The sequence below is a fragment of the Vulpes vulpes genome, chromosome 15 (genome assembly GCF_048418805.1).
Source record: "Vulpes vulpes isolate BD-2025 chromosome 15, VulVul3, whole genome shotgun sequence".
In the NCBI taxonomy this organism is placed as follows: domain Eukaryota; kingdom Metazoa; phylum Chordata; class Mammalia; order Carnivora; family Canidae; genus Vulpes; species Vulpes vulpes.
In genome coordinates, this window is record NC_132794.1 from 63,867,313 (window position 1) to 63,890,986 (window position 23,674).

Consider the following 23,674-nt stretch of genomic DNA (forward strand, 5'->3'; position numbering starts at 1 on the left):
AACCTCAAGAGAGACCTTTTCAAAATAACCTATGCTTAATTCAGATTGTCCTGTCATTCGGCCCCAAATTGTTTTATTTTTTCTTCAATTTTATTTATTTTAGAGAAAGAGTTTGGGGGAGGGCAGGGGCAACAGAGGGGGAGGGACAAGCAGACTCTGTGCTCAGCACAGAGCCTGACATAGAGCTCAATCTCACGACTCTGAGATCATGACCTGAGACGAAATCAAGAGTCGGCTGGCTGTGTACCCGACTCAGCCACCCAGGCGCCTTGGAACCAAAACAGGCTTTAAACATTGGGTGTTACTGTTCTGTTCTTGAACACACACAATTAAGTGGCTTACTTTGTTCCAAGTTCAGATACTTTTTTTCCCTCATTTGTAACCCTTGATGATTTTTCCCCTTGGGCTCGGGAATCTTGGAATGACTAAAAGGGTCAAACCCTACTTTCCCAATAGCTTCAGAAAGGCTAAGGCAAGGAGAAGAGGCAGAGAAGTGACAGTCTCCCTCCGAGGACCACTGCCTCACCGACAGTCCCGTTTCCAACTTCTCCCTATTTCTGTCCTGAACGCTGCACTGGCCTGCCAGGCTCCCTTCACAAAGTGCCACACACTGGGGGGCTAGCAACAGAGATGTGTTGTCTCCCAGCTGCGGAAGCCTGAAGTTCAAGATCTGCGTTCCTTCTGAGGGCTGTGAGGGAAGCTCATCTTGGCTGTAGGTGGCTATCCCTTCACGTCCTCTTTCCTCTGTCCGTCCGAGTCCAAGTGCCTTCACCAGAACACCAGGTATATTGGAGGAGGGCCTACCCCAATGACTTCATTTTATCTCTGTAAAGACTCTATTTCCAAATAAGGTCATATGGCGGGGGCCTAGCGGTTAGGGCTTCAACGTATCTTTTTTTTTGGGGGGGGGGTCGAGACACACAATTCAACCTGTAACAAATGTCACAAAGGAGCAGGTGGTTCACTGATTCCTTTATTTATTTAGGAGGTAGGGGGAGGGACACAGGGGACAGAGGAAATTACCTACAGGGAAAGAGCTGGGGAGGGTCTGCAGGGGCTGGGCTAGAAAGCAGTAACACTGATTCTATAGTTGAAAAGGAGTAGTGCACATGTGTAAGTACCTGGTGGGAGTCTTGTAATAAAACCTACCTTATGAATAAGTACAGTGGAATACTACTTAGTACATTCATACATGTTTCTAAGATTTTTATATATACAGTATATGATCTGTTTTTATAAATGTACAGCTTGAAAAAAAGAGATCCTTCTTGTAATAGGTACAGCACGAAACACAAAACCAACATGGGCCAGCCACATTCCAACTGAAGACCCAGAGTAAGCAAGGCCAACAGCCCAGCCCCCGGCCCCTGCTCAGCCCGGCAACGCGACGGTCCTGGCGAAGTGGGGACCAGCGCCCCTCTGCGCCCGTGGGCTCCGCCGGCCACGCCGGCCCTCGGCATGTGCACGGCAAGTGCCCGCTCACGCCAAGCCCAGCCTGCAGAGGGCAGGTCCTCCCTGAGGGAAAGTGGCAGAGAGGAATGTGTGTGTCGGGGAAGGAAAGGAAGGATGGGAGAAATGTGCTCTTTGACTAAAGGCACTTGTCAGCGGCCGCCTCCAGCCGTTCCCTGGGCCTGGTGAGCGAGCGGGCTGCTGCTGTGACAGAGCCAGCAAGGTCTGGGTGGCCCTCGCCTGTCCTCTCACCAGGTTTAAATACAATAAATAAATCTTAGTAGGTGGTTGTTTTGCCCTCCTGGGCTCCTAGGAATAGGCTACCTTTTAGGATCGTTTATGGAGTGACACTCCTTGTCCCCAACCCAACTTTTCAATGTCCTCCATGGGGAAGGTGCCAGAAAAACTCTAGGCCTTGGAGAAAGAAGCAACTGCTCGCTATGGATCAGAGAGAGAGCCCCGAATGTCCCCTTCCCTGCCTGGAGCTCCTTCACCCGTGCGTCAGAGTCTCTGCGCGCCTCAGATCTTGGTCACGTAGTTGTTGGGGAACAGGCCCTGCTTGCCTCGTAGTCGACCCGTCCACCAGCCAGAAGGATCTGTGGGAGACAGAGACGGCGAGAGTGAGGGTGGGCAAGGCAGTCTCGCCTGGGCTGCACACCCTGCTCCTGCGGGTGCGTCACGTGGGCAAAGGTGGTTTGGCTCCATCTGCGTCCTTTTTCCTTCTTTCTTTTCTTTTCTTTTTTTTTTTTTTTTTTTTTAAAGATTTTACTTATTCATGAGAGACACAGAGAATAGAGAGACAGACAGGCAGAGGGAGAAGCAGGCTCTATGCAGGGAGCCCGATGTGGGACTCGATCTCGGGTCCCCAGAATCACTCTGGGCTGAAGGCAGCGCTAAACCGCTGAGCCACTCGGGCTGCCCTATTTTCTTCTTTTTTTTTTTAATTATTTTTTAAAAAAGAGTTTTCTTGGGACGCCCAGGTGGCTCAGCGGTTTAGCGCCACCTTTGGCCCGAGGTGCGATCCTGGGGTTCCTGGGATCGAGTCCCATGTCGGGCTCCCTGCACGGAGCCTGCTTCTCCCTCTGCCTGTGTCCCTGCCTCTCTCTTTCTCTCTCTGTGTCTCTCATGGATAAATAAATAAAATCTTCAAAAAAAAAAAAAATAAAAGGTTTTTCTTCATTTGAGAGTGAGCAAGAGCATGAGTGGCGGGGAGGGGAGAAGCAGACGCTCCACTGAGCAGGGACCCCGGGATCATGAGCTGAGCCAAAGATAGACACTTAACCCACTGACCCACCCAGGTGTCCCCTTTATTTTCTTTTACATGAAAGAGTTTGTTGTAAAAAGTAACCCCTCCCCGACAGCAGACACAAACCTCGCACTCAGGGCCCAGTTCAAGGAAGAACTTGCTGCTCCCATGTGCGGCTTTGCTGTCAGCTGGAGGCTGTTGGCTCCCTTGGGGCCCAGGGTGGTGGGGGATGGCCCCCAGCCCTGTCCCCACTTTTCCCCACCACACCCTTCCCACGCCTTCCTCCAGCGCCAAAGTTGCTGGGAGAAACTGATCCGCAACATCTCCCAGGCCCTCCCTCCACCAGTAATGAGTATGGGGTCTTCATCCTTCCAGACCCTGTGCTGTGATTATAACCACACTCAGGCTCATTTTAAACAGAAACCGGCCACTCTTACTATTCTGCATCATGCTTTTCAATACTTACTAGATACTGTCTTTCCATGTCTATCTCATTTTTAATTTTTTTTATATTTTAGTTTTTTAAAAGAGTTTATTTATATTTATAAATCATATAAAAAGATTTGGATAAGGGAACATGGGCTGTGTCTTCATGAGAGACAGAGAGACACACACACACACAGAGAGAGAGAGAGAGAGAGAGAGAGAGAGAGGCAGAGACACAGGCAGAGGGAGAAGCAGGCTCCATGCAGGGATCCTGATGTGGGACTTGATCCCGGGACCCCAGACGCTTAACTGCTGAGCCACCAAGGCATCCCTATTTTTAACCTTAATAATACATACTATAGATCATTTCATATCAGTATATAGTTTCCATATGCTCTTCCAATAGCTGCATGAATTCCCGTCATTTGCCTATTTCTCTAACAGCTATTGGGCTTTATCTTACTGATTAGAAATTCTTTATATATTAGTGAATTTGTCCTACGAGTTGCAAATATTCCTTTGACCCCACAGGTGCCCCCTCCTCCCATTTTTAATTATATCTTAACATGTAAGTATTGAATCAAATGATCTATTATCTTACAGCTTCTTGATTTTTCTATCACTTTTGTACATCCTTTACCACACTGATATTATTAAAAAAAGAAACTTCCCCCATACTTAGGTCTAGAACTCCTATTTTATATATTTACATATTTATGTATTTGGGATTTATCTTGGTGGAAAGGATTAAATATAAAACCCAAGTAATTATTTTGACATGGGGATTTTAAAATTTTGATACATAACTGTTGTATTTCCTCCACAAAAGTCAATTCTAGCAGTAAACTCTGAAAGAAGGGATCTTTCTCCCGGACTTACCACAGATATTATAGTCCACCCTTTATTTGCAATGACAAAATCCAGAAAGTTCTGAAAAAGTTCTTAAAAGGTCTGTAAATTCACTGGATGGCAACACTTGACCTGAACTGATGTGAGTTTATGAGATCTCCTCCCACAGAGTGTGAATGCTCATCATGTTGCTCAGCAGAGATACTAGGTTTGACGCAGGACGTTGCCCTGGGAACCATAAGGGGTGTCCTAATTTATGATATGATGTATATGATATATTACACATACACACCCTATTATTGACTATCTAACCATCTCTGATCTCTCAAACTCATTTACCTTAAAGATTTGGATAAGGGGGGACACCTGGGTGGCTCAGCGGTAGAGCATCTGCCTTCAGCCTAGGGCGTGATCCTGGAGTCCCGGGATCGAGTCTCACATCAGGCTCCCTGCTTATAGAGCCTGCTTCTCTCTCTGCCTGTGTCTCTGCCTCTCTGTGTCTCTCATGAATAAATAAACAAAATCTTAAAAAAAAAAAAAAAGTTTTGGATAAGGGAACGTGGACTGAATCATGTCTTAGTCTTTTGCTGGAGCCCCAGGTGGAGTCTCTTCCATCCCCCTGGTAAGCAGGGAGGCTCTGGCCTGCATCGCCTCAGTAGCCTTGGTCCACTTTCAGACCAGACTGTTTCTCACTGTGCAGGAGCTATTTAGATGTGGAAAACATTTCCTCCCAGTCTGTTTTTTATCATTTAACTTGGTGTCTGTTGCAAGTCACCATACAGAAGATTTTGATTTCACCTTTTGATGAGGTTTAAATCTTCTATGGTTTGGGGGTTTAATGTCCTCCACAGGAAGACTTTCCCTCCTCAAAGATTAATATAATATTCTAGGTTTCCTTCTAGGATTTTTATAATTCAGTTATATATCTTTAATTCATCTGATATTTATTTTGTGTATGAAACAGAGCTCTAACTTTATTTTCTTTTCCAAATGGAAAGTCACTGTCTCTTCTTTCCCCTGATTTCAAATGCCACATTTATCCTGTATTAAACACCTGTATACACATGGGTCTGTTTCTGGATTCTGTTCTGTCCCATTTATCTATATGTCTATTCATGTACCCACACTGCACTGCATAAATTACAGTAACAATTTATAGCATTTTCTGAGAACTTCAAGGACTCGGCATTTTACACAAATACGTAATTACTTCAATTTATAACCAAAATACATGTTATTTCTGGAAAAATCTGAAATATTGAGAAATAAAAGAAAGCAATACTCAAAATTCAACACTCAAGGAGACCACATGTGAATATGTGTATACATACACTCAGCCATTTGTTTTATATTTTTATAAAAATGAGACTAAAGTCCACAGTCTATATAGCCTTTTTCCCATGAACATTTTTGTATGTCAATAAGCATATTACACTACTGCATCATTATCTACAATAAAAATGTCTGTCATTGAGGTTCAGTGAATGCATATTGTAAAGCTTCTTTAGCTAACCTCAGCTACTGGGTAATTGGTCATCTCCAATATTTTTGCTGAACGGAGCTGGTGATAAAAACTCATTTGTGTTTACTAAGCATTTATTCCAACTTTTATTTTTACTCCAACACTTTCTAGGAAGGATACTAAATGGCTAAAATAGGGGATCCCTGAGTGGCTCAGTGGTTTAGCACCTGCTTTCAGCCCAGGGCGTGATCCTGGAGTCCCAGGATGGAATCCCACATCAGGCTCCCTGCATGGAGTCTGCTTCCCCCTCTGCCTGTGTCTCTGCCCCGCCCCCCGTCTCTCTCTCTCTCTCTGTGTCTCTCATGAATAAGTAAATAAAATCTTAAAAAAAAAACCTAAATGGCTAAAATATTAAGCCTATAGCAAACTAGATGGCTAAAGGAGGTCAAAATAATCCCTAGAGGCCGATTAGAAGGATGTCGGTTCAGGGACATACGCGTCTCCTGAGTGAGCCCAGGTGATGACGGAATCGGTTAAAAACACCATTCTCAGGACTGTCTGTCCTTGGCACCTCTTCTTGAAGGCTAAACTCACCAAGACCCACTTCCCTCACACGCTGTCCTTGCTCTGCTCATGATGGATGGCTCCGCACTGTCCATGAGTCCTCTCGAGCCTGACATTCAGGGCCACTCCTAACTTCATCTCGCCTCCTGTGACATCACCTGGGGGATCCTGCCACACGGCTGAGCTGAGCATCAGCTCATCTTCCTAAAATGACCTGCTTTCTCTAGCCTCTAGCTTATCTGTCTCTCTCCCCATTCCTCACCACAAATGCCACTTCCTTCATGGTGCTTTTTTAACATTCTAAGTTAGGAGTTTATTATTGTTATTATTTTTTAAGATTTTATTTATTTATTCATGAGAGACAGAGAGAGAGAGAGAGAGAGAGGCAGAGACACAGGCAGAGAGAGAAGCAGGCTCCATGCAGGGAGCCCGACGTGGGACTCGATCCTGGGACTCCAGGATCATGCCCTGGGCTGAAGGCAGACACTCACCCACTGAGCCACCCAGGAATCCCTATTATTATTATTATTATTATTATTATTATTATTATTATTATTTTATTTATGTATGATAGTCACAGAGAGAGAGAGAGAGAGGCAGAGACACAGGCAGAGGGAGAAGCAGGCTCCATGCACCGGGAGCCCGATGTGGGATTTGATCCCGGGTCTCCAGGATCGCGCCCTGGGCCAAAGGCAGGCGCCAAACCGCTGCGCCACCCAGGGATCCCTATTATTATTTTTTTAAGTTTTATTTACTTTAGAGAGAGCGCGTGGCAGGGAGGGGGAGAGGGAGAAAGAGACTCCCAAGCAGACTCCCCGCTGAGCCCAATGCAGGGCTCCATCCCATGACCCTGAGATCATGATGAGCTGAAACCAAGAGTCAACACTCAAATGACTATGCCATTCAGGCATTCCAGAAGTCATCTTTTAAAAAATACTGCCAAAGGATAAATGTTTGGTCATATGCATATTATATTCTAACTTATCTTCTCTAACAATATAGTAAAGCATTCAGCCAAGCTCACAGATTGCTATTATAACAGATGTCCCAGGTCCTCCCTGGCTCCCATTCCATCTACCTTCCATGTGAAGAGGACATCAAGTTTGGGTGGGATAGTCCTAACTCTTTCCTACAGAAGTCCCTGCCACACCTAACCTACTTCAGGTATAGCCTTATCTTGCTACAGAGATTCAGGGATAGGCACATGACTAATTTCGTCTAATCAGAATGAAACCTAGGACTTTTGTCTAATGGCCAAGAGAAATTTCAAAGACAAAGTAGATTTCAGACAGTTTGATCTGTTTGCTGGAACTGATGCAGCCATTTTGCTGCATAAGGGAAAACAGCCCAGGGAAGGAGCAAATACAAAGAAGGCAGAGCTGAAAGAAGTATTAAAAAAAAAAAAGAAGTTAGAGCCTTGATCAAACTGAGCCTGAAGGCCAGACTCCTGCTACAAGTTTCAGTTAGAGGAGCCTATAACTGAACTCTTTGTGTTTAAACTAGTTCTTATAGCAATGTGACCGAATGTTTTTTAGGAGGCTCTCCGAGCCAGCCAGCCACGCACTTACCTTCTTTGATAATATCGATAATGTCATTGGCATTGAAGCTGAGTTCATCTGTGTCCTGAGCATCATAGGCATACAGAGCCTTGCACTGTGGCACCTGAGGCTTAGGCTTGGGCTGGGGCTTGGGTCTGCCCCCTGCTGGGGGAGGCCGGCTGGTCGTTTGTCTCCGGACGCTGTGGAGAGAGTGGAGGCAGATGAGAGACGGGACCTAGCAGAAGGGAGTACCATGTGGTGGTCTGGGCACGGGGGCCAGCTCTGGCCTGCTCCGGGTGACATCCGGCTTCATCCTTAGATGATACACCACTCCCCAAACTTTGAGAATAAAAATAGCCCCACCCCCAACTTCAGAAACAGAACTTTTACCAGGGCCACAGAAGCCTGTAGGTGCCTCTCCCCAACAGCAAGCCTTCCCAGAATCAAACACCACCCTGCATTTTGTATTAATAATTCCGCTTTTGTGGGTTTACCACACACACACAAGTATCCCTAAACAGTACACATAATTTGCCTGTTTTTTAAAAGATTTTATTTATTTATTTATTTATTTATTTATTTATTTATTTGAGAGAGTGTACCAGTTGGGGGGAGCAGCCGGCAGAGGGGGAGGGAGAAGCAGGCTCCCCAGGCAGCAGGGAGCCAGATGCAGGACTCGATCCCAGGACTCTGGGATGGTGACCTGAGCCAAAGACAGATGCTCAACCCACTGAGCTGCCTAGGCGCCCCAGTTTGCCTGTTTTTTTAATTGTATAAAAAGAATCATGTTCTTTTTTTTTTTTTTTAAAGAAGGACAGGGGTGGGGAGAGGGAGAGAAAGAATCATCAGCAAGTTCAACGCCCAGCGCAGAACCCGATGTGGGTGGGGCTGGATCTCACAACCCTGAGCTCATGACCTGAGCCAAAATCGAGAGTCGGAGGCTTAGCCTGCTGAGCCCCCCAGGTGCCATGTGTCCTCATGGCCTTACACTCTTCCAGGGCATGACTATGTTACAGTTTACTTACGCAGTCCACTGTTGATGCTCATTTGGGAGGATTTCAGTCTCTAGCATATTTGCGAAAAAATTAAAAAGCTGCTTTGAATATTCTTGTGCGAGAGTTTAACCACAGCAATTTCTCATCTCAACACTACTGGCCCCCAGGGTCAGCAGTGCTGATAATTCCCTGTGGAGGGGCTGTCCTACACACCGCAGGGTGTCGAGCAGCATCCCTGGCCTCTACCCTCTGGATGCCCAGTAGCACCTCCCCGTCCTCATCGTGGTCATCAAAACCATCTCCAGCACTAGGCCCCTCATCCTAGTCTTCGAGCTCTCAATGTACTCTTTCCACACACTATACTGCCTCCAGGATCCATTCAGACGTTGTCTCAAAAGCACAGAACGGCAGCTTGAGAGATCCTTCCTCTTTCTTACTTTTTAAGATTTTATTTATTTGAGAGTGAAAGTTAGCGAGCGAGAGCACGAGCAGGGGGGAGAGGGAGAAGCAGGCTCCCTGCTGAGCAGGAAGCCTGATCTGGGACTCTATCCCAGGCCCCCGGGATCATGACCCAAGCCAAAAGCAGATGCCCAACCGACTGAGCCACCTCAAGAGATCTTTAAACTTGTATCTGAAACAACTATTTGTTAAATATGTTCTCATACAAGGCATTTAGAAAAAAAAAAAGGGAATAGAAAACATTTTCTCTCCCACTTTGCTTAAGAACAAAACAAGGAAAAGCCTACATTCATTTGCTCACAAAAGAAACAGGCTTACGATTTCTCTAGGAGAAACTGGGCTATACTCAACTCGGTGGGGCTGGCTGTTAGGCCAGGTCTGTTCACACCTGTGGCAGGAAGAGGGGAAGGGAGGATCTTTCTTCCAGCCTGAGTTCTGGAGGGGAAATATATACCCAGCTTTGAGCTGTGGTCTCAGGAGGCCAGAGCCGCTCCGTCTTTGCTGAGGTCCCATGATAAGAGATGCTAACTGGGTCCTGATGAGCAACTTAGATCAGAGTATCTTTTTTTTTGGGGGGGGGGAGGTAGGTACTGGCTGCGAGCTGCGGGGTAGGACTGTTCCTGTCAGGGGTGGGGTTTCAGAGCGCTGCCTGGGGGATGGGGTAGCAAATGCCAAGGTTCCTCAGGCTCCATTCTTTTTAGGTCAGCCCCTGTCCCCACCTTCCCACCCACCACCAAGCACTTTTCTTTCATCATAGAGGAAAGGCATCTTATAGATCATTAGCATGACATCATTTCCTCCCTAGTCTATTGGAAATCCCCATTCCCTGCTCAAGAAGTGCTTGCTTCTCCGAAAGCTGGCCAGGCAAGCAGGCTTTTAATTAAGCAACCTATATATTAGGGATGTGTCAGCATTTGGTTAATAAGAGCCATTAGCCTGGATACCAGAAGTCATCTGATTTCCCAGCAACAAGGAAGGGGGGTGTGGAGAGGAGGGGTGTGCATCAGAATACCCTGGGAGTGAGGAAAGCCTCCAGCCTGGTAATTCCAGGGTACAGGGTTGGGAGGGTACACACACACTCTCCCCAAATACTCACAGGTGGAGATCTGGCCTCTCTGGTAGGGGGGAGACCTACCAACATTAGTGCAGGTTGATGAGGCATCTGGGCCCAAGAGTATCGGGACTTAGGTGTAGTCTCCGGGGAAAGGGGCCAGGAGGGCCTCTTAGTGGGGAGAAGATGGATGGCCCTCGGAAATGTAGGACTGTCCTTCCTACAGCAATCAAGGGAGTCACCCCCTGGCTCTTTTCCCCATCGCCCCTGGCAGTTCTTCCTCCTTCCTGTCTTTGCTGCCAGTTGCTTCTTTTCTGGGCTCTCCCACCTCAATGTCTATTAGTTCACTTCATTCTCCATTAAAGATCCTAACAGCTTCTTCCCTGCTCTTGGGAAATGGACCAAGAGCCTTCCTGGGTCCTGCCAGGTGTGGCCCCAACTGGCTTCCAGCCTCAGGTCCTGCCACAGGCCACACTGGTACTTTCCTACCTTTCTTTATGAGCCCTGGTTGGGGTTAAGACACCCCCGCCTTCAAGTAACCCTAGCTTACATCTTTAGAGGATAATGCTTGCCCCTAAGATCAGCAACGAAACAGGGATGTCAGCTCTAACCGCTTCTGTTCAATACTGCACTGGGAGCTGTAGCCAGTCAAGAAGAATAGCATTCAGGAAAGAAGTAAAAATACCTCTATCTGCAGATGAGATGATCCTGCATATAGAAAAACCTAAGAAATACACTAAATAACTATGAGAACCAATAAACAAGTCCAGCAAGATTAGAGAAAACAATTCTATGTACAGTACATACAAAAGAATATACTACATAGGAGTAAATTTAACAAATTCTATTTATATGAAATATCCAGGGAAAGCTAGTCTATAATGAAAGAAAGTAGATTAGTGGTTCCCTAGCGCTGGAGCTGAGGGTTAGGAGAAGGAGGTCTTTTTTGGAGATGATGAAAATTCTAAATTTAGATTATGATGGGCGTGCCTGGCTGGCTCAGTCAGTAGAGCATGCGACTCTTAATCTCGGGGTCATGAATGTGAGCCCCATGTTGGGTGTAGAGTTTACTTAAAAAGATTTAAAAAATAGATTACAGGCATGATCCCGGGGTCCTGGGATCAAGTCCTCCATCAGGCTCCCTGCAGGGAGCCTGCCTCTCCCTCTGCCTATGTCTCCACCTCTCTCTCTCTCTCTGTGTGTGTGTCTCATGAATAAATAAATAAATAGAATCTTTAAAAAATTAGATTATAAACATGGTTGTACAACTCTGCACTAGAAACTATTGAATGGGAGCAGCCCGGGTGGCTCAGCGATTTGGCACCGCCTTTGGCCCAGGGTATGATCCTGGAGACCCGGGATCAAATCGGATGTCGGGCTCCCTGCATGGAGCCTGCTTGTGTCTCTGTCTCTCTCTGTGTCTCTCACAAATAAATAAATAAAATCTTAAAAAAAAAAAAAAAGAAAAACTATTAAATGGTACTTTAAATGGGTTGATTTAATAGTATATAAATTCTCAAAAAGATTTGCTTTAAAAAAAAAAAGTAAATACGTAGACCCCTGTGGCTCGGCAGCTCACTGCTGTTACTGAGTGACCTCAGGCTGTCTGCATGCTGCAGGCGCTGGATGTCTGGAACCAGGGCAGGTGGAGGAGGACACGGAGTGGGGAGGGACTATTTAAACACCTGTGAGAACACAGCCATTGCACGGTGTTTGGTCCCAACGATACCTCCTTAGGGTAAATCAGAGTCAAGCCAATCAAAATAAAATCTCAGGGATTACTGGGGGATGTGGGTTTCCTTGTAGGCCCTGGTCGTCCCAGCCCCGGACAGCTGCCACCAATGTAAAGCCATCTGGTGACTTATCACTTGGCTAAACAGGGTTCCCAGTTCTCCACGTTTTGGAGCAGGGAAAGCCCAGGCAGCTTTGAGATGAGGCTGTTTGCCAGGGAGCAGCTCTGGATCTTTTTTTTTTTTTTTTAAGATTTTATTTATTTATTCATGAGAGACACAGAGAGAGAGGCAGAGACAGGCAGTGGGAGAAGCAGGCTCCATGCAGGGAGCCCGACGTGGGACTCGATCCCAGGACTCCAGGATCACGCCCTGGGCCGAAGGCAGGCACTAAACTGCTGAGCCACCCAGGGATCCCCAGCTCTGCGTCTTGCATTAGAGAACCGTCTGTTTAGACACCTGACCCCGAGGTCACCGCGATCTGGCTCTTCCCTGTTTACTTTAAGATTTGATTTATTTGTATATTTGAGAGAGAGAGAGAGAGCAGCAGGGAGGCGGGGCAGAGGGAGAGGGAGAAGCAGACTCTGCATCCGAAGGGGGATCCCCGGACTCCCAGACCATGACCTGAGCAGAAGGCAGCTGCGTCACTGACTGAACCCCCAGGCGCCCCTGGCTCCTCCTTGTTTAAACGTCCCCTGTGACCCGACAGGAGTGCAACTGCCCCAGGAGGGCAGCCGGTTAGAGTGAAGTCGCTGCTGCCTCGTTCCCACGCTGGGCCGGCTTCCCCCCTTCTGGCGTGTGCCGACAGAGGGAGGTCATCGGGGACCCCTCGCTGGTGCCTAGGGCGGTGGCTGCCCCGGGCAAGGTGGTGCACGAGGCGTGGTCACTGGCGCTGCTTCATTTCACCTCCCAACACTCCAGAAGTGACTGTCGCACGATCCTGGGGCTTCCTGCCGGTCTCCTCCCTAGATGGCGCAGGGCAGGTGCACGAGGCTCCCGGAGCTCCGGCCGCGCTGACCTTGCCTTCCATTGGCCGGGCCTGCGCTCAGCCGCCAGTGGACACTCATCCCTGCTCGGCCTCCGGTTTGCCTTTCAACCCCCGGCCGTGACCCGGGCGGCCCCCAGCTGCTCAGAGCCGGGGAGCGGTGCGCCGGTGGTGACTTGGGCATCATCCAGCCGACACCCTCTTGGGACAGCAGGTGCCACGGGGGCAGGGCCTGGGCCTCGTTGTGCACTGTGGCCCCTGGATCTGGCACCAGGCCCGGGGACACCGTGCGGCCTCAGTCTGCACCTTCTCGTGGAGGGACGGTGCGTAGCAGGGAAGGGCCACTGCGCTGGCTTAGGAGTCAGGGCGCTGGGTTCGAGCCCCAGCTCGGCCACCGGCTGGCACGCGACTTGGGTAGGTCGCTTCCTGTTACTGTAAAGATCATGTCTCCATCTGTTCAAAAAGGAGATTCAGGCAACGGTCCAGGTCCGTTTTCTAATTCTTAGGACGCTTTACAGCGCGCTCTCCACAAACGCCCTACTGTCAGATGTGGCACGGAGCACAGGAAGCCTGTGCCGAGGACAAGACTGCTGCCTCTACGCTCTACCGCAGTGTAGACGAGATGCTGCCTCTACGCTCGACCGCAGTGTAGACGAGATCGCTGCCTCTACGCTCGACCGCAGTGTAGACGAGATCGCTGCCTCTACGCTCTACCGCAGTGTAGACGAGATGCTGCCTCTACGCTCGACCGCAGTGTAGACGAGATCGCTGCCTCTACGCTCGACCGCAGTGTAGACGAGATCGCTGCCTCTACGCTCTACCGCAGTGTAGATGAGATGCTGCCTCTACGCTCGACTGCAGTGTAGACGAGATCGCTGCCTCTACGCTCGACCGCAGTGTAGACGAGATCGCTGCCTCTACGCTCTGACCGCAGTGTAGACGAGATGCTGCCTCTACGCTCTGACCGCAGTGTAGACGAGATCGCTGTCTCTACGCTCGACCGCAGTGTAGACGAGATCGCTGCCTCTATGCTCGACCGCAGTGTAGACGAGATTGCTGCCTCTACGCTCTGACTGCAGTGTAGACGAGATTGCTGCCTCTATGCTCTGACCGCAGTGTAGACGAGATCGCTGCCTCTACGCTCTACTGCAGTGTAGACGAGATTTCTGCCTCTACGCTCTGACCGCAGTGTAGACGAGATTGCTGCCTCTACGCTCTACCACAGTGTAGACCCGAAAACCATCACAGAAGAACAGTCAGGAGCAACAGCCATTTTCCCGACTCTATCTTAGCCTCAGCCTTAAACCCACACAATCTCCTTTGCATCACTAGGTGGCGATCCTGTGTAATCCATAATGAGGAAAGAGCCTACTCGCTGCCAGAAATGGATTAATGAGGCCTTTTAGGTGCCTGGAGCCTTCCAAACGCAGCCCCTGTGCAGCCAGTGCAGTGAAGAAGGGGTCCAGACCGCCCGCCCAGCAAACAAGACCCTCATGCTCAGGGACTCAGTCAAGCCCAGGAGACAGGCTTGTTACACCTCAGGAATTTTGTGAGTCAGTTGTTAGAACACAGCCATTGTTACAGATGAAATGGATGATACAACTGAATGAATTAAAAGCAAAGGCAGTAAATACTCATCACTCAACCCTTCCTAATTATCTCACTACCTTTTCCTTCTGTCTACATGCTTGACATTATACATAAAGGTCTGGTTGCTCAAGGATGGCAGAAACACTATTATACAGGGGCACGTGGCTACGCATCTCCTTCCAAGTCTGATGCCTGTGGGGTCATGCTGGTAGCTTGCCCTTGGCCATGGTGAGTGGAAACGGAGTACAACTTAGGCCCTTCTATGTCCAGAGAGCCGGACACACTGTTGTCCCCACACTGTCGTGGTGCCTAAATTTGCCTTGTAATGCACATGCAGGAGTCAGGTCATTTTGGTACCTCTGATATTTTAGGACATGTGCACTCCTAATAAGCTTTACATGATTGAAAACTGTTATAAAAACAATTATTTCATTAGGATAATGGGGGTTGGAGCAAGAATTTCATTCTCACAATAAGTTGTGTTTCCTGTTGCCATTTTGATAATACACGCTCACTTTATACATATTAACATAGAGTTCTAAAGCTCCATGTCACTGAGCATTCAGTGTTTCCTTCTGTGTAACTTCAGCACAGTATATTTTTTTTCTTTTCAAAAAAAGATTTTATTTATTTATTTATTTATTCATAAGAGACAGAGAGAGAGGCAGAGACAGGCTCCCTGTGGGGAGCCCAGTGTAAGACTTGATCCCAGGACCCCTGGATCACGACCCAAGTCAAAGGCAGATGCTGAACCACTGAGCCACCCAGGTGGCCCTAATCCAGTTTCCCTATGACAACATGACCCATCATATCAGGGGAATTTGTACACACCTACCACATGAGTGTATCTGTTCCCCACGAAGAGGGAAAGCTACAGCAACCTGCTTTCACAGCAGATCGTTTTTCTGCATAGGGCATCGGACCTCCAGCGCAATCACACCTGACCCACACCGCAAGGTGTCCGGGGAAATCAGGCGCCCCACCTCCAGGTCACTCTGTGCAAACCCGCTCTGCTGGAGAAGCCGTGTCAGTGACTGGGGCCACCGGTGCTGCCCCTGCCCTGAGACCTCAGGATGCCAAGCGACCACTGAACCCTCACAGACAGCCACCCAACCTCACGAGATGCCAAGAGCCCACAAGGAAGTAGAACCCCAAATGACGTCCATCATGACAAGGCTCTCAGAAGGGAGCGTTCATGCATTTGCGCTCTTCCAGTAACGTCACTGTCCCTGGGATGTGAGCTGCTCCGGGGAAAGGAGCTAAGGATGTATCACTAGGAAAAGATTGGGGGTGTGGGCCAGCACAGGTGGAGGGAAGTTTGGGGCTTCACTGACATGGTCCAGATGGAGCTAGTGTCTGTCGTACTGTTACCTCGTAGCTCTGCACCCCCAGAAAGCAGCATGCAGGACACACGTGTGTGAGGGGCAAGGTGCCTCCCGGACCGGTCCCCGTGTCTGGTTTCCGCAGGCCGCCCATCCCCCTCAGTAGAGCCTGCGACGCCTGAAGCTTAGACCCGCGTGGAGTCCAGAGCTCTATGCAGGCCAGAGATTTTTCTCGAGAGAAAAGCCACCTTTTAATCCTGGTGGGATATTACTCTTTCCCCATAAGACAGAAGCACACGGACCACAGTCATAAAACCGATACAAATAAACTTTCCAGGTGCCCAATGCTCGCCCCCTACCAAGCCCTGACTTTGGGAAGCCCTGAGGAATGGGCCTGCACCTTAGATTATTCGGGAAGCCCTGAGGAGTGGGCCTGCACCTCCCTACTACGCAGGCGAGGACACCAAGGTGCAGAAGGATTGCGTGACGCACACGAGTGGGCACAGCTGGCGCTCAGGGAAGCGAGCCAGGAGTCCAGCCCGCCGCGCAGAGAAGGCATGTGGCTCAGCAAATACCTGATGAGCGAATCGACGAAGGAACCAAGAAGGGAAACGGGACGGACACCCAGTCCCTGCATCTGTGATCCTCTGCTCTCTGCACACCACCAGGCCACCTTCCGTGAGCTTCTCTGCAGCTCCCACACCTCTGGGGCAGCAGGCTGTACCAAGTCCATGCCAGGGGGAGCTGGGATTAAGCTTTCTACTATCACCTCTTTGCTCTGCAGATGTGAAATTTAGGTCTTGAAATTCCAAGAAGGAAAATAATGGCATTTTGTTTCATTGGCTCTTTAAAATATGCTCTGTTCCAAAAGGTTGAATCTATAAACATTACTGGAAATGTGGGAATGGATGCCAGGAATTCCTAAGCCTCATGTCTGCCTGGGCCTGGATACGGCTGCTGCTCCTGTAGATTATGGGTTGAGAAATATTGCTATTGGACACTTGTTGGAAATTTTAAGCCCCTTGAAAATATGACTCCATTAGGAGAATCTTGTCAAGAGACATAGAGGCAGCATTTGAATTTTTCTATCGATCCCCTCCGCCCTTTGTGGCATGGCCAGAAGCCCTAGCACTGAACACTTTCAATATTTTTCTGTTTCTCCAACTTCTAGTTGGATTAATCTCTAGAGTATCTCAAAATTTCCTAAAGTTGTCCTCCCATGAAATAGACCATAGGATTAAAGAGGCCAACAGAAAAGACATTTCCAGTCTAGATTTTAATGCTTCCAGTAATGAACTGGAGATTATGTGCACCTCAGATAGAGGAGGGATAACATAAAGCATATCTGATTAGCAAATCAAGTGTTCCTGCGAAAAGGCTGATGAATGAACTGTCTGTGTGGTTCTTGCTTAACCTGTTCTCTTTCCTGACGATCAGGAAAGATCTTGAACCTGCAGCAGACATTTCAAAAGGTATGCTTAAGAGACTGCAGGATAATGATTCCCTGTATATCTCTCTGAGTCTCCTTGGACAGAAACAATGAGGATGACGCTAAGAATAGCTCCAATGTCACAAACACAGCAAGGCAAGCATCAAGAACCCAGTTGGGATGGTAATTTAGCGAAGGCTGCTGCTTCTTCTTCTTCTTCTTTTTTTTTAAGATTTTATTTATTTATTCCTGAGAGACACACAAGAGAGAGAGAGGCAGAGACACAGGCAGAGGCAGAGGGAGAAGCAGGCTCCATGCAGGGAGCTCGATGTGGGACTCGATCCTGGGACCCCTGTATCACGCCCTGAGCCAAACGCAGATTCTCAACCACTGAGCCACCCAGGTGTCTCTCTCTCTCTCTCTCTCTCTTTTTTTAAAGATTTTATTTATTTATTCATGGGAGACACAGAGAGAGGCAGAGACACAGGCAGAGGGAGCAGCAGGCTCCACGCAGGGAGCCCGATGTGCAAAGGCTTCTTGCTCTCTCCAAAAAACCTGGCTGAACCTAAAACGAACTGACCAAGACTTCCTTGAATTAACTTGAGGTGCTAATTACACCATTTGATTTTATCCACATTACACGATCCAAAAGAAATGATCGCTTATGTTACATAAGTCTGTATCGAAAAGTGCACTGAGTTGGGAGAAGGAAAAGAAAGATCTGCCCAAGGGTGTGAAAACCCAAGCAGCAAAAGATGGCGGCATTCTTGTTTTTATGGATCAGCACATTCAAGGTCACCATTTGGAGCTGTGACACATATAGGAGTTCTCGTGTTTGTGGAAAGGTTTGGGACGCCAAAGTCCACTGTTTACGCCACCAAGCTCCTGTGAAATTAATGCAATTCGTGTTTTCTTGGAGAAGAGGAGCTATTAAACGCAGCTAACCTCGAGGCTCCTGAAATGCCTTGGGCATGTCTAAGGTCTCTGACCACATGAGAAATTATTTTAATTTTCACTTTATGTGTTTTAGAAAATAAATACTAAGAAAAAACTCAGCCCTTTGACCGGGTATGATTTTTTTTTAAAGGGATATTTGCATCACAGCAGATGTAAGTGTACAACGAAGAGGCTGACTGAGATCCTCGTAGCTAGCGGGCTCCGTGCACCTCGTAAGAGCACATGCACAACAGGAGGTCAATAACTACTTACTGCCTGGGAGATGGCCGTGAAGGAGCCCTCCACGCCCAGCGCCACGGCCCTCGCCACGGCAGCACCATGTAGGCTTCATGCATCGACTCAGAGGTGGCAAAGGGCGTGATAAGACTTACATAGGGAGCCACGCAGCCGAGGGCTGGAAGGGAGCAGCCTCAGTTAAGACACAATGTTCCTAAATTGCCTGCTTTTGGCTGACAGATGCTCCCAGTTGGCTGGTGTGCAAGTCTGTAACTTGCAAAGCAGGGCTGGAAAGATGGTCTTGCTTGCCAAAGCCAAAGCAAGTAGGAAGCTAACAGACAGAGCTAAGAGATTCGGTGCATTTTGTTGGTTGATTTTAATCCCCCTGCCTGCTTTGGGACATCACCCCGGGCCCAGAAAGGCTGTTTGATTATTTTCACTGTGTCTATCCATCTGAATAGCGTAGGTCTCGGTTATAGAGTAAAAATCCTATCTCCTCCTCAACAGCACCCTTTCAATTCACTTGTACACAGAACCTTTTTTGGCTTTATCAGTTAGACACCAGATGCCTTCAGATTATTGGGTTTCAAAATGTGGTCCCTGGATCAGGAGCAGCAGCAGCATCTGAGAACTTGGTAGAAATGTAAATTCTCGGGCACCGCTCTAGACCTACCGAATCAGAAACTCTGGAAGTGGTCCAGGAAGTTCTCCAGGTGATTCTGTTCACACTGAAGTCTGAGAAGCAGCACTGTCTTCGACCAAACCAGTCAGGTAGGCCGTGATCGTTAGAGCTGGTGGGAGGTGCGAGTGTGGGGGTGGGTGGGGAGAGAGACCCAGTGAAGAGCAGCGACCCCTCGATAGACAGGCATCTGCACAAAACTGAGGTGCTTTCATATCTGAAGCCCAAATGAGGTGCGATTTACAAGACGGAACGGCACCCCAGGAGAATGTGGTTAAGTTTGTAAGAGCTTTGTGGTCTTTAGAAGGGGGCTGACAAGGCAGGAAAATCACCCTGCAAGGGGGCCAAGATGTGAGCCAGAGGAGCTGTTGTTTCTCTCCCAGCACGGCTCGATTTCATATACAAGTCCCCTGAGGATGCACAAAACTTCATCATTCTAGAGACACGGAGAGAATGGGAAATGGAGGTGGGCCCCAGGGAGGGGAAGAATGGGCTGCAGCAGGCCCATTCTGGAGTTCAGCAGGGGAAGGTGCTCCACTGCTGAGGATCATGAGGCTTCGATGTCTCCTTACAAGTCACTAGTTCAACCACCATGAGATAATGGCTGGACCACCGTCACCCCCACTGCCAACATCGTCATCAGGCCTCGGCTGACCGAGTAGCCTCTTACATGCCCAGTTCCGTGCCGGGTATCCTATGTATGTTATTTCGAGTCCTCCCAACAGCCCTGACAGCCTGTTGGTATTACATCAGTGTGTGAATGAGAAGATGAAGCTCAGAGAGGGTAAGCAGCAGGTCCAATGTTAGATGGGTAACAGGGACTGAAACAAGATCCTCATCTTTATCTGATATTTGACAACATCCCTCCACAGTATTTCTGCCTGGTTATTTCCACCCACCTTTAACTGGATACCTCCAGGGACAAGGTGCTCCTTACATCCCAGCTCATCTTTGGGTTTCTAGAATGCTCTTTTGTTTACTGAAGCCAAAATATACCACCTGGCAGTAGAATTCACTGACTTGTCTTAAAGCTGGACCATTTTATGCCTGGTGATTCCACAGGACGTGTCCAACCCCAATCCGCAAGGATGACTCTTTGAATACCAATATAGAGTTCCAGAAGTCTTTACTTCCTCCAGCTAAAAACCCTGGGTTTCTTTTTCACCAGTCTCCACTTTCAGTTCTAGAAAGGCAGAGAGGCTCTCATTTGGAAGGCCTGAAGATCTGTATTCATAAAAACATCCATACCTCACAGAAGGCTGAGGTGTTATCCTTAACGTTCCTAATAACTCTTTGAGCTACAGTGTTTATGCAACTGCAGTCAAGGACAGAGATCAAAACCCCAACATTAAAAAAATAATATAAACAAACAAACAAACAAACCCAACATTCCTCAGCCATGCCAGCCAGCAAGACAGGTTACCGAGTAACTGAATTTCAGAGCTGAAGGGGACCCTCTTTGGAGGTTCACAATAAGCCATCTCCAGAGAATGAGTCGTGTGCTATCAACTGGCTGTACTTTTAGAAATGTCAACCAAGGGCCTCATGGTTTTGGGTTCTGGATCACAACATGCAGGTGGTAAAGCAACTTGAGAATCATGTAGAGACTACTCAAAGAAATCCCTGGACCTTGCTGTGATCAAGAGAGAGGTCACCAGTGTCATCTGTCAGAGGTGGGACTCTTACCCGGCGGCACCCTGGTCTGGGACCTTAAGGAAATCCAAGCTCTCCGGAGTCTGTGATACTCGGTCTGAACCGGTGGACTGCTGTCGTGGCAAGGGCGGGCGGGCCATGGAGGTGTACAGACTTTTCTGATTTAACCTCTGGTTTCCAGGAGCATGAGGATGTGGCACAAACTGGTTTTTGATGACTCCATTCTGATGGTATCCTAGAGAGAGGAAAAGGGGAGAAAACAACTCTTAAATGTTCTGAGCTGCCAAAAGGCTCTCCAAATTCCTTCCAGCTTTCAGCCAAGAGCAAGCCACTTAGCTTCTCTGGGCCCCTGTTTTCCCATCTGAAGATACAGAGGGCCCGACTGCAACTGTACGGTGAGGAGCAGAGCTAATACACTGCGGGCGGCCTAGCAAGTGCCTGGAACAGAGCAGACACTCACACGTGCTTGTTGAATTTGACATTAGAATCACCAGATGTTCAGGGTTTCAGAGCCCACATGCAAGGAAAGGTAAGCTTGCAACGAGTTGGCAGGCGCATTCTTAGATCTAAGAAAAATTATGAGGTTATGATTCCGGAGGGCTGGCAGGCAGCTGTTTAAACAGTTAGACATCATTTCAAGGGGTCAGCCTTAGGTGTCCTCTGCAGGAGCCCGCTGTGGGAGGTAGAGGGAGCACTCCACACAGGCACGGGGAAATGTGGTCACTGGCTGGATCAATCCGCAGAGGGCAAGTTCTCTTCGCCAAACAACTGTTCCTAGTCAGGATCACATTATCTGGTAAGTAATGGAATATGGCGATGGGCTCCAAACCACAGGCCCTGGCTGAATGGGGCATTATCATTCCATTGTGTGTATGATCTCTTCTCCTCCCTTATCTCTTCTCCCACCGACAGATCTGGGCAAGAATGCAGGAGAACAAGACCCCCCGAGGCACATTTTGGTGAACCTACCATAAAACCGCTTCCAGTGGAATTAAGAAAAGCACTCTTTGGTACAGATGGGACAACCCCTCCTTTATAAGAGGGGGTAGTTGGTCAGTTTTGGCTCTGCCTCCATTAGCTCTGTTGACCTTGAGCAAGATATGGGACCCTCGGGTGTGTCAGTTGCATGAAGGAGATGAGGAGTGTGGTGAGCGCCTACTTGCTGCCAGGGTTGCCAAGGAGAAGGCCATACCAGAGAGGGTGAGCCCTAGGGCTGCAATAGTGGAAATGGGAGGTTCATGGATGGGCCACTCCATGATGCTCAGGACCCACTCACCCTCCATAAGTTCAGAAATTAATAATAAGCACTTAGAAACATTCAGGGCAGCTTCATAGACATTTTTCATGTCTTTTGAATCCAGCAAGAAATTTGGGCTTTTATATCTTGAATGCTTTTAAAATTCCATTCTTTGAGTAATTTTTATTACTTGCAAAATTATGGTTTGTGATGGGTTGAAAAAGAAAGAAATAAATTAAGAAATGAAAGAGAGAGAGAAATAAAAAAAACAACCAACCAACCTTGTTTCTTCACCACAAATAGTGTGAGAAAGGCTGATATAAGGGATTTGGGTCCAACTGCCTCATTTTATTGATGGAGAAACGGTCACGTAGAGAGGCTGGGAGCAGAGCTCAAGGTCAGGTATTTGGTCTAAGGCAACTGTGGCCAACCTAGCTGAGGCAAACGAGCTTTCCAGGTGGTCTGGCCAGGATCTTGCACAGGGGAGGGGTAGGGGCCAGCACATAAGTAGTAACACAATCCTACAGTGGTTCTGTTAGGTTCCTTTGTGCTTGGATTTTCTTCAAGGGTGAGAGCAGAGGGGAGGAGAGAGAGCTTGGCCAGGCAGCATGGGGACTCCAAGAGAGATGAGAATTACTTTCTTACTTCTAGGCATGGGCGCTCATATTTTAGCACGCCAACGGTGAGATTCCAGAGCAGGAGACAAAAGAAATGCTTTTCACTGCTTACTTCAGACACAGCTCCAGATAGGATTCCCTGGTCTGGGATGATTTGTGTTAAGTGTAGTCCTAAGATAACCCTCTCAGACCTAGACTCCTAAACTTATGACCACGAAATATTCTGGGGGCAGTTTTTATTGGCTGAATTTTGTGAGTGATGGAAAAACATTTTGTGAATTTTGAGAGCGCTCTTAAAGCACTAAATGGATTCTTACAGGCCAAAAGGCTCGCCTTTACTCAGGTTTGGATTTGACTGACCCACATGCTATATTTTTATCATAAAAAATGTGAAATATGAAACGTAAGGTTTAAAAGAATGTATCAATTTTGTAATTCTTTTAATTACTTTAGTTTTTGGAGCTGTTGTCCTAGAGCCGATCTGACTGAAAGTAAAATTTTTCTACTTGTTCATTAAGGAATTAACTAGTTGCAAAATATCACTGATATTTGGCTGGAGCAGAGTGGTGGTGTCAGGGTTATAGCTGGCAGACTCCTGGCTCTGCAAAGGATGCATCCTACAGCAGAAAAGCTGACAACATTCTGGTTGCCAGGGACAAGGAGCACCTTTTTCTCTTACTGATGTAAGAAGCCTCTCCTAAGGGAGTAATACTGCTAGGTAATGAAATCCAGATTGTTAACTCAGTCACAGTTCAGTCTCACTAGCTCATCCTTCTGCATTTCAGAGTCCTAAGCAGGGCCATTGTGTTGGTAGAGGTACATCTGGCACTGATGGCTCTTGGCTGGCTGATATGTGGGCATTCATTTGCTCATGGGTTTCTTCCCAAATACATTTTGCAAGTCATGGGTTGTGATTAGTGGTCCTGTTCTACGGCATATGCTCGGTTTACCTGGAGGCGGGGGGGCAGCTCTCATTGGGTAGTTGGCATTTTGCGTCCCACTGGGATAACCTCTGTTTTGAATTGTGTTCCTTCTGGTAGGACCTGAAATAAACAAGTGAGGCAGAGTTAAAATCAGTACCACAGGTTGGTTTTATGGCTTCTGATGGGCTTTTTTTTTTTGCTGATAGAAAACTTCTGAGAAGGGTGGAATCGGGTTCCAGCAGGATCTGCAGGAGGTTGCAGTGGAGGAGGGATATTTGGAGGAAGTACTGTCGTGGT

General features: G+C 47.9%; 1 protein-coding gene across 2 annotated transcripts in view; it reads right to left on the reverse strand.

Annotated features, from left to right (window-relative positions):
- Positions 1-955: 955 nt before the first annotated feature.
- The window catches only part of MYO1E (myosin IE), a 197,972-nt gene continuing 175,253 nt past the window's right edge, over positions 956-23,674 (reverse strand). For both annotated transcript variants that reach the window (XM_072738646.1, XM_026000564.2), the window contains 4 exons: positions 23,405-23,497; positions 20,634-20,835; positions 7,565-7,734; positions 956-2,045 (listed from right to left, as the gene is read on the reverse strand). In XM_072738646.1, coding sequence (XP_072594747.1) covers positions 1,969-2,045; positions 7,565-7,734; positions 20,634-20,835; positions 23,405-23,497 — 542 coding nt within the window. In that variant the 3' untranslated portion in view covers positions 956-1,968. The remainder of the gene's footprint in view (positions 2,046-7,564; positions 7,735-20,633; positions 20,836-23,404; positions 23,498-23,674) is intronic.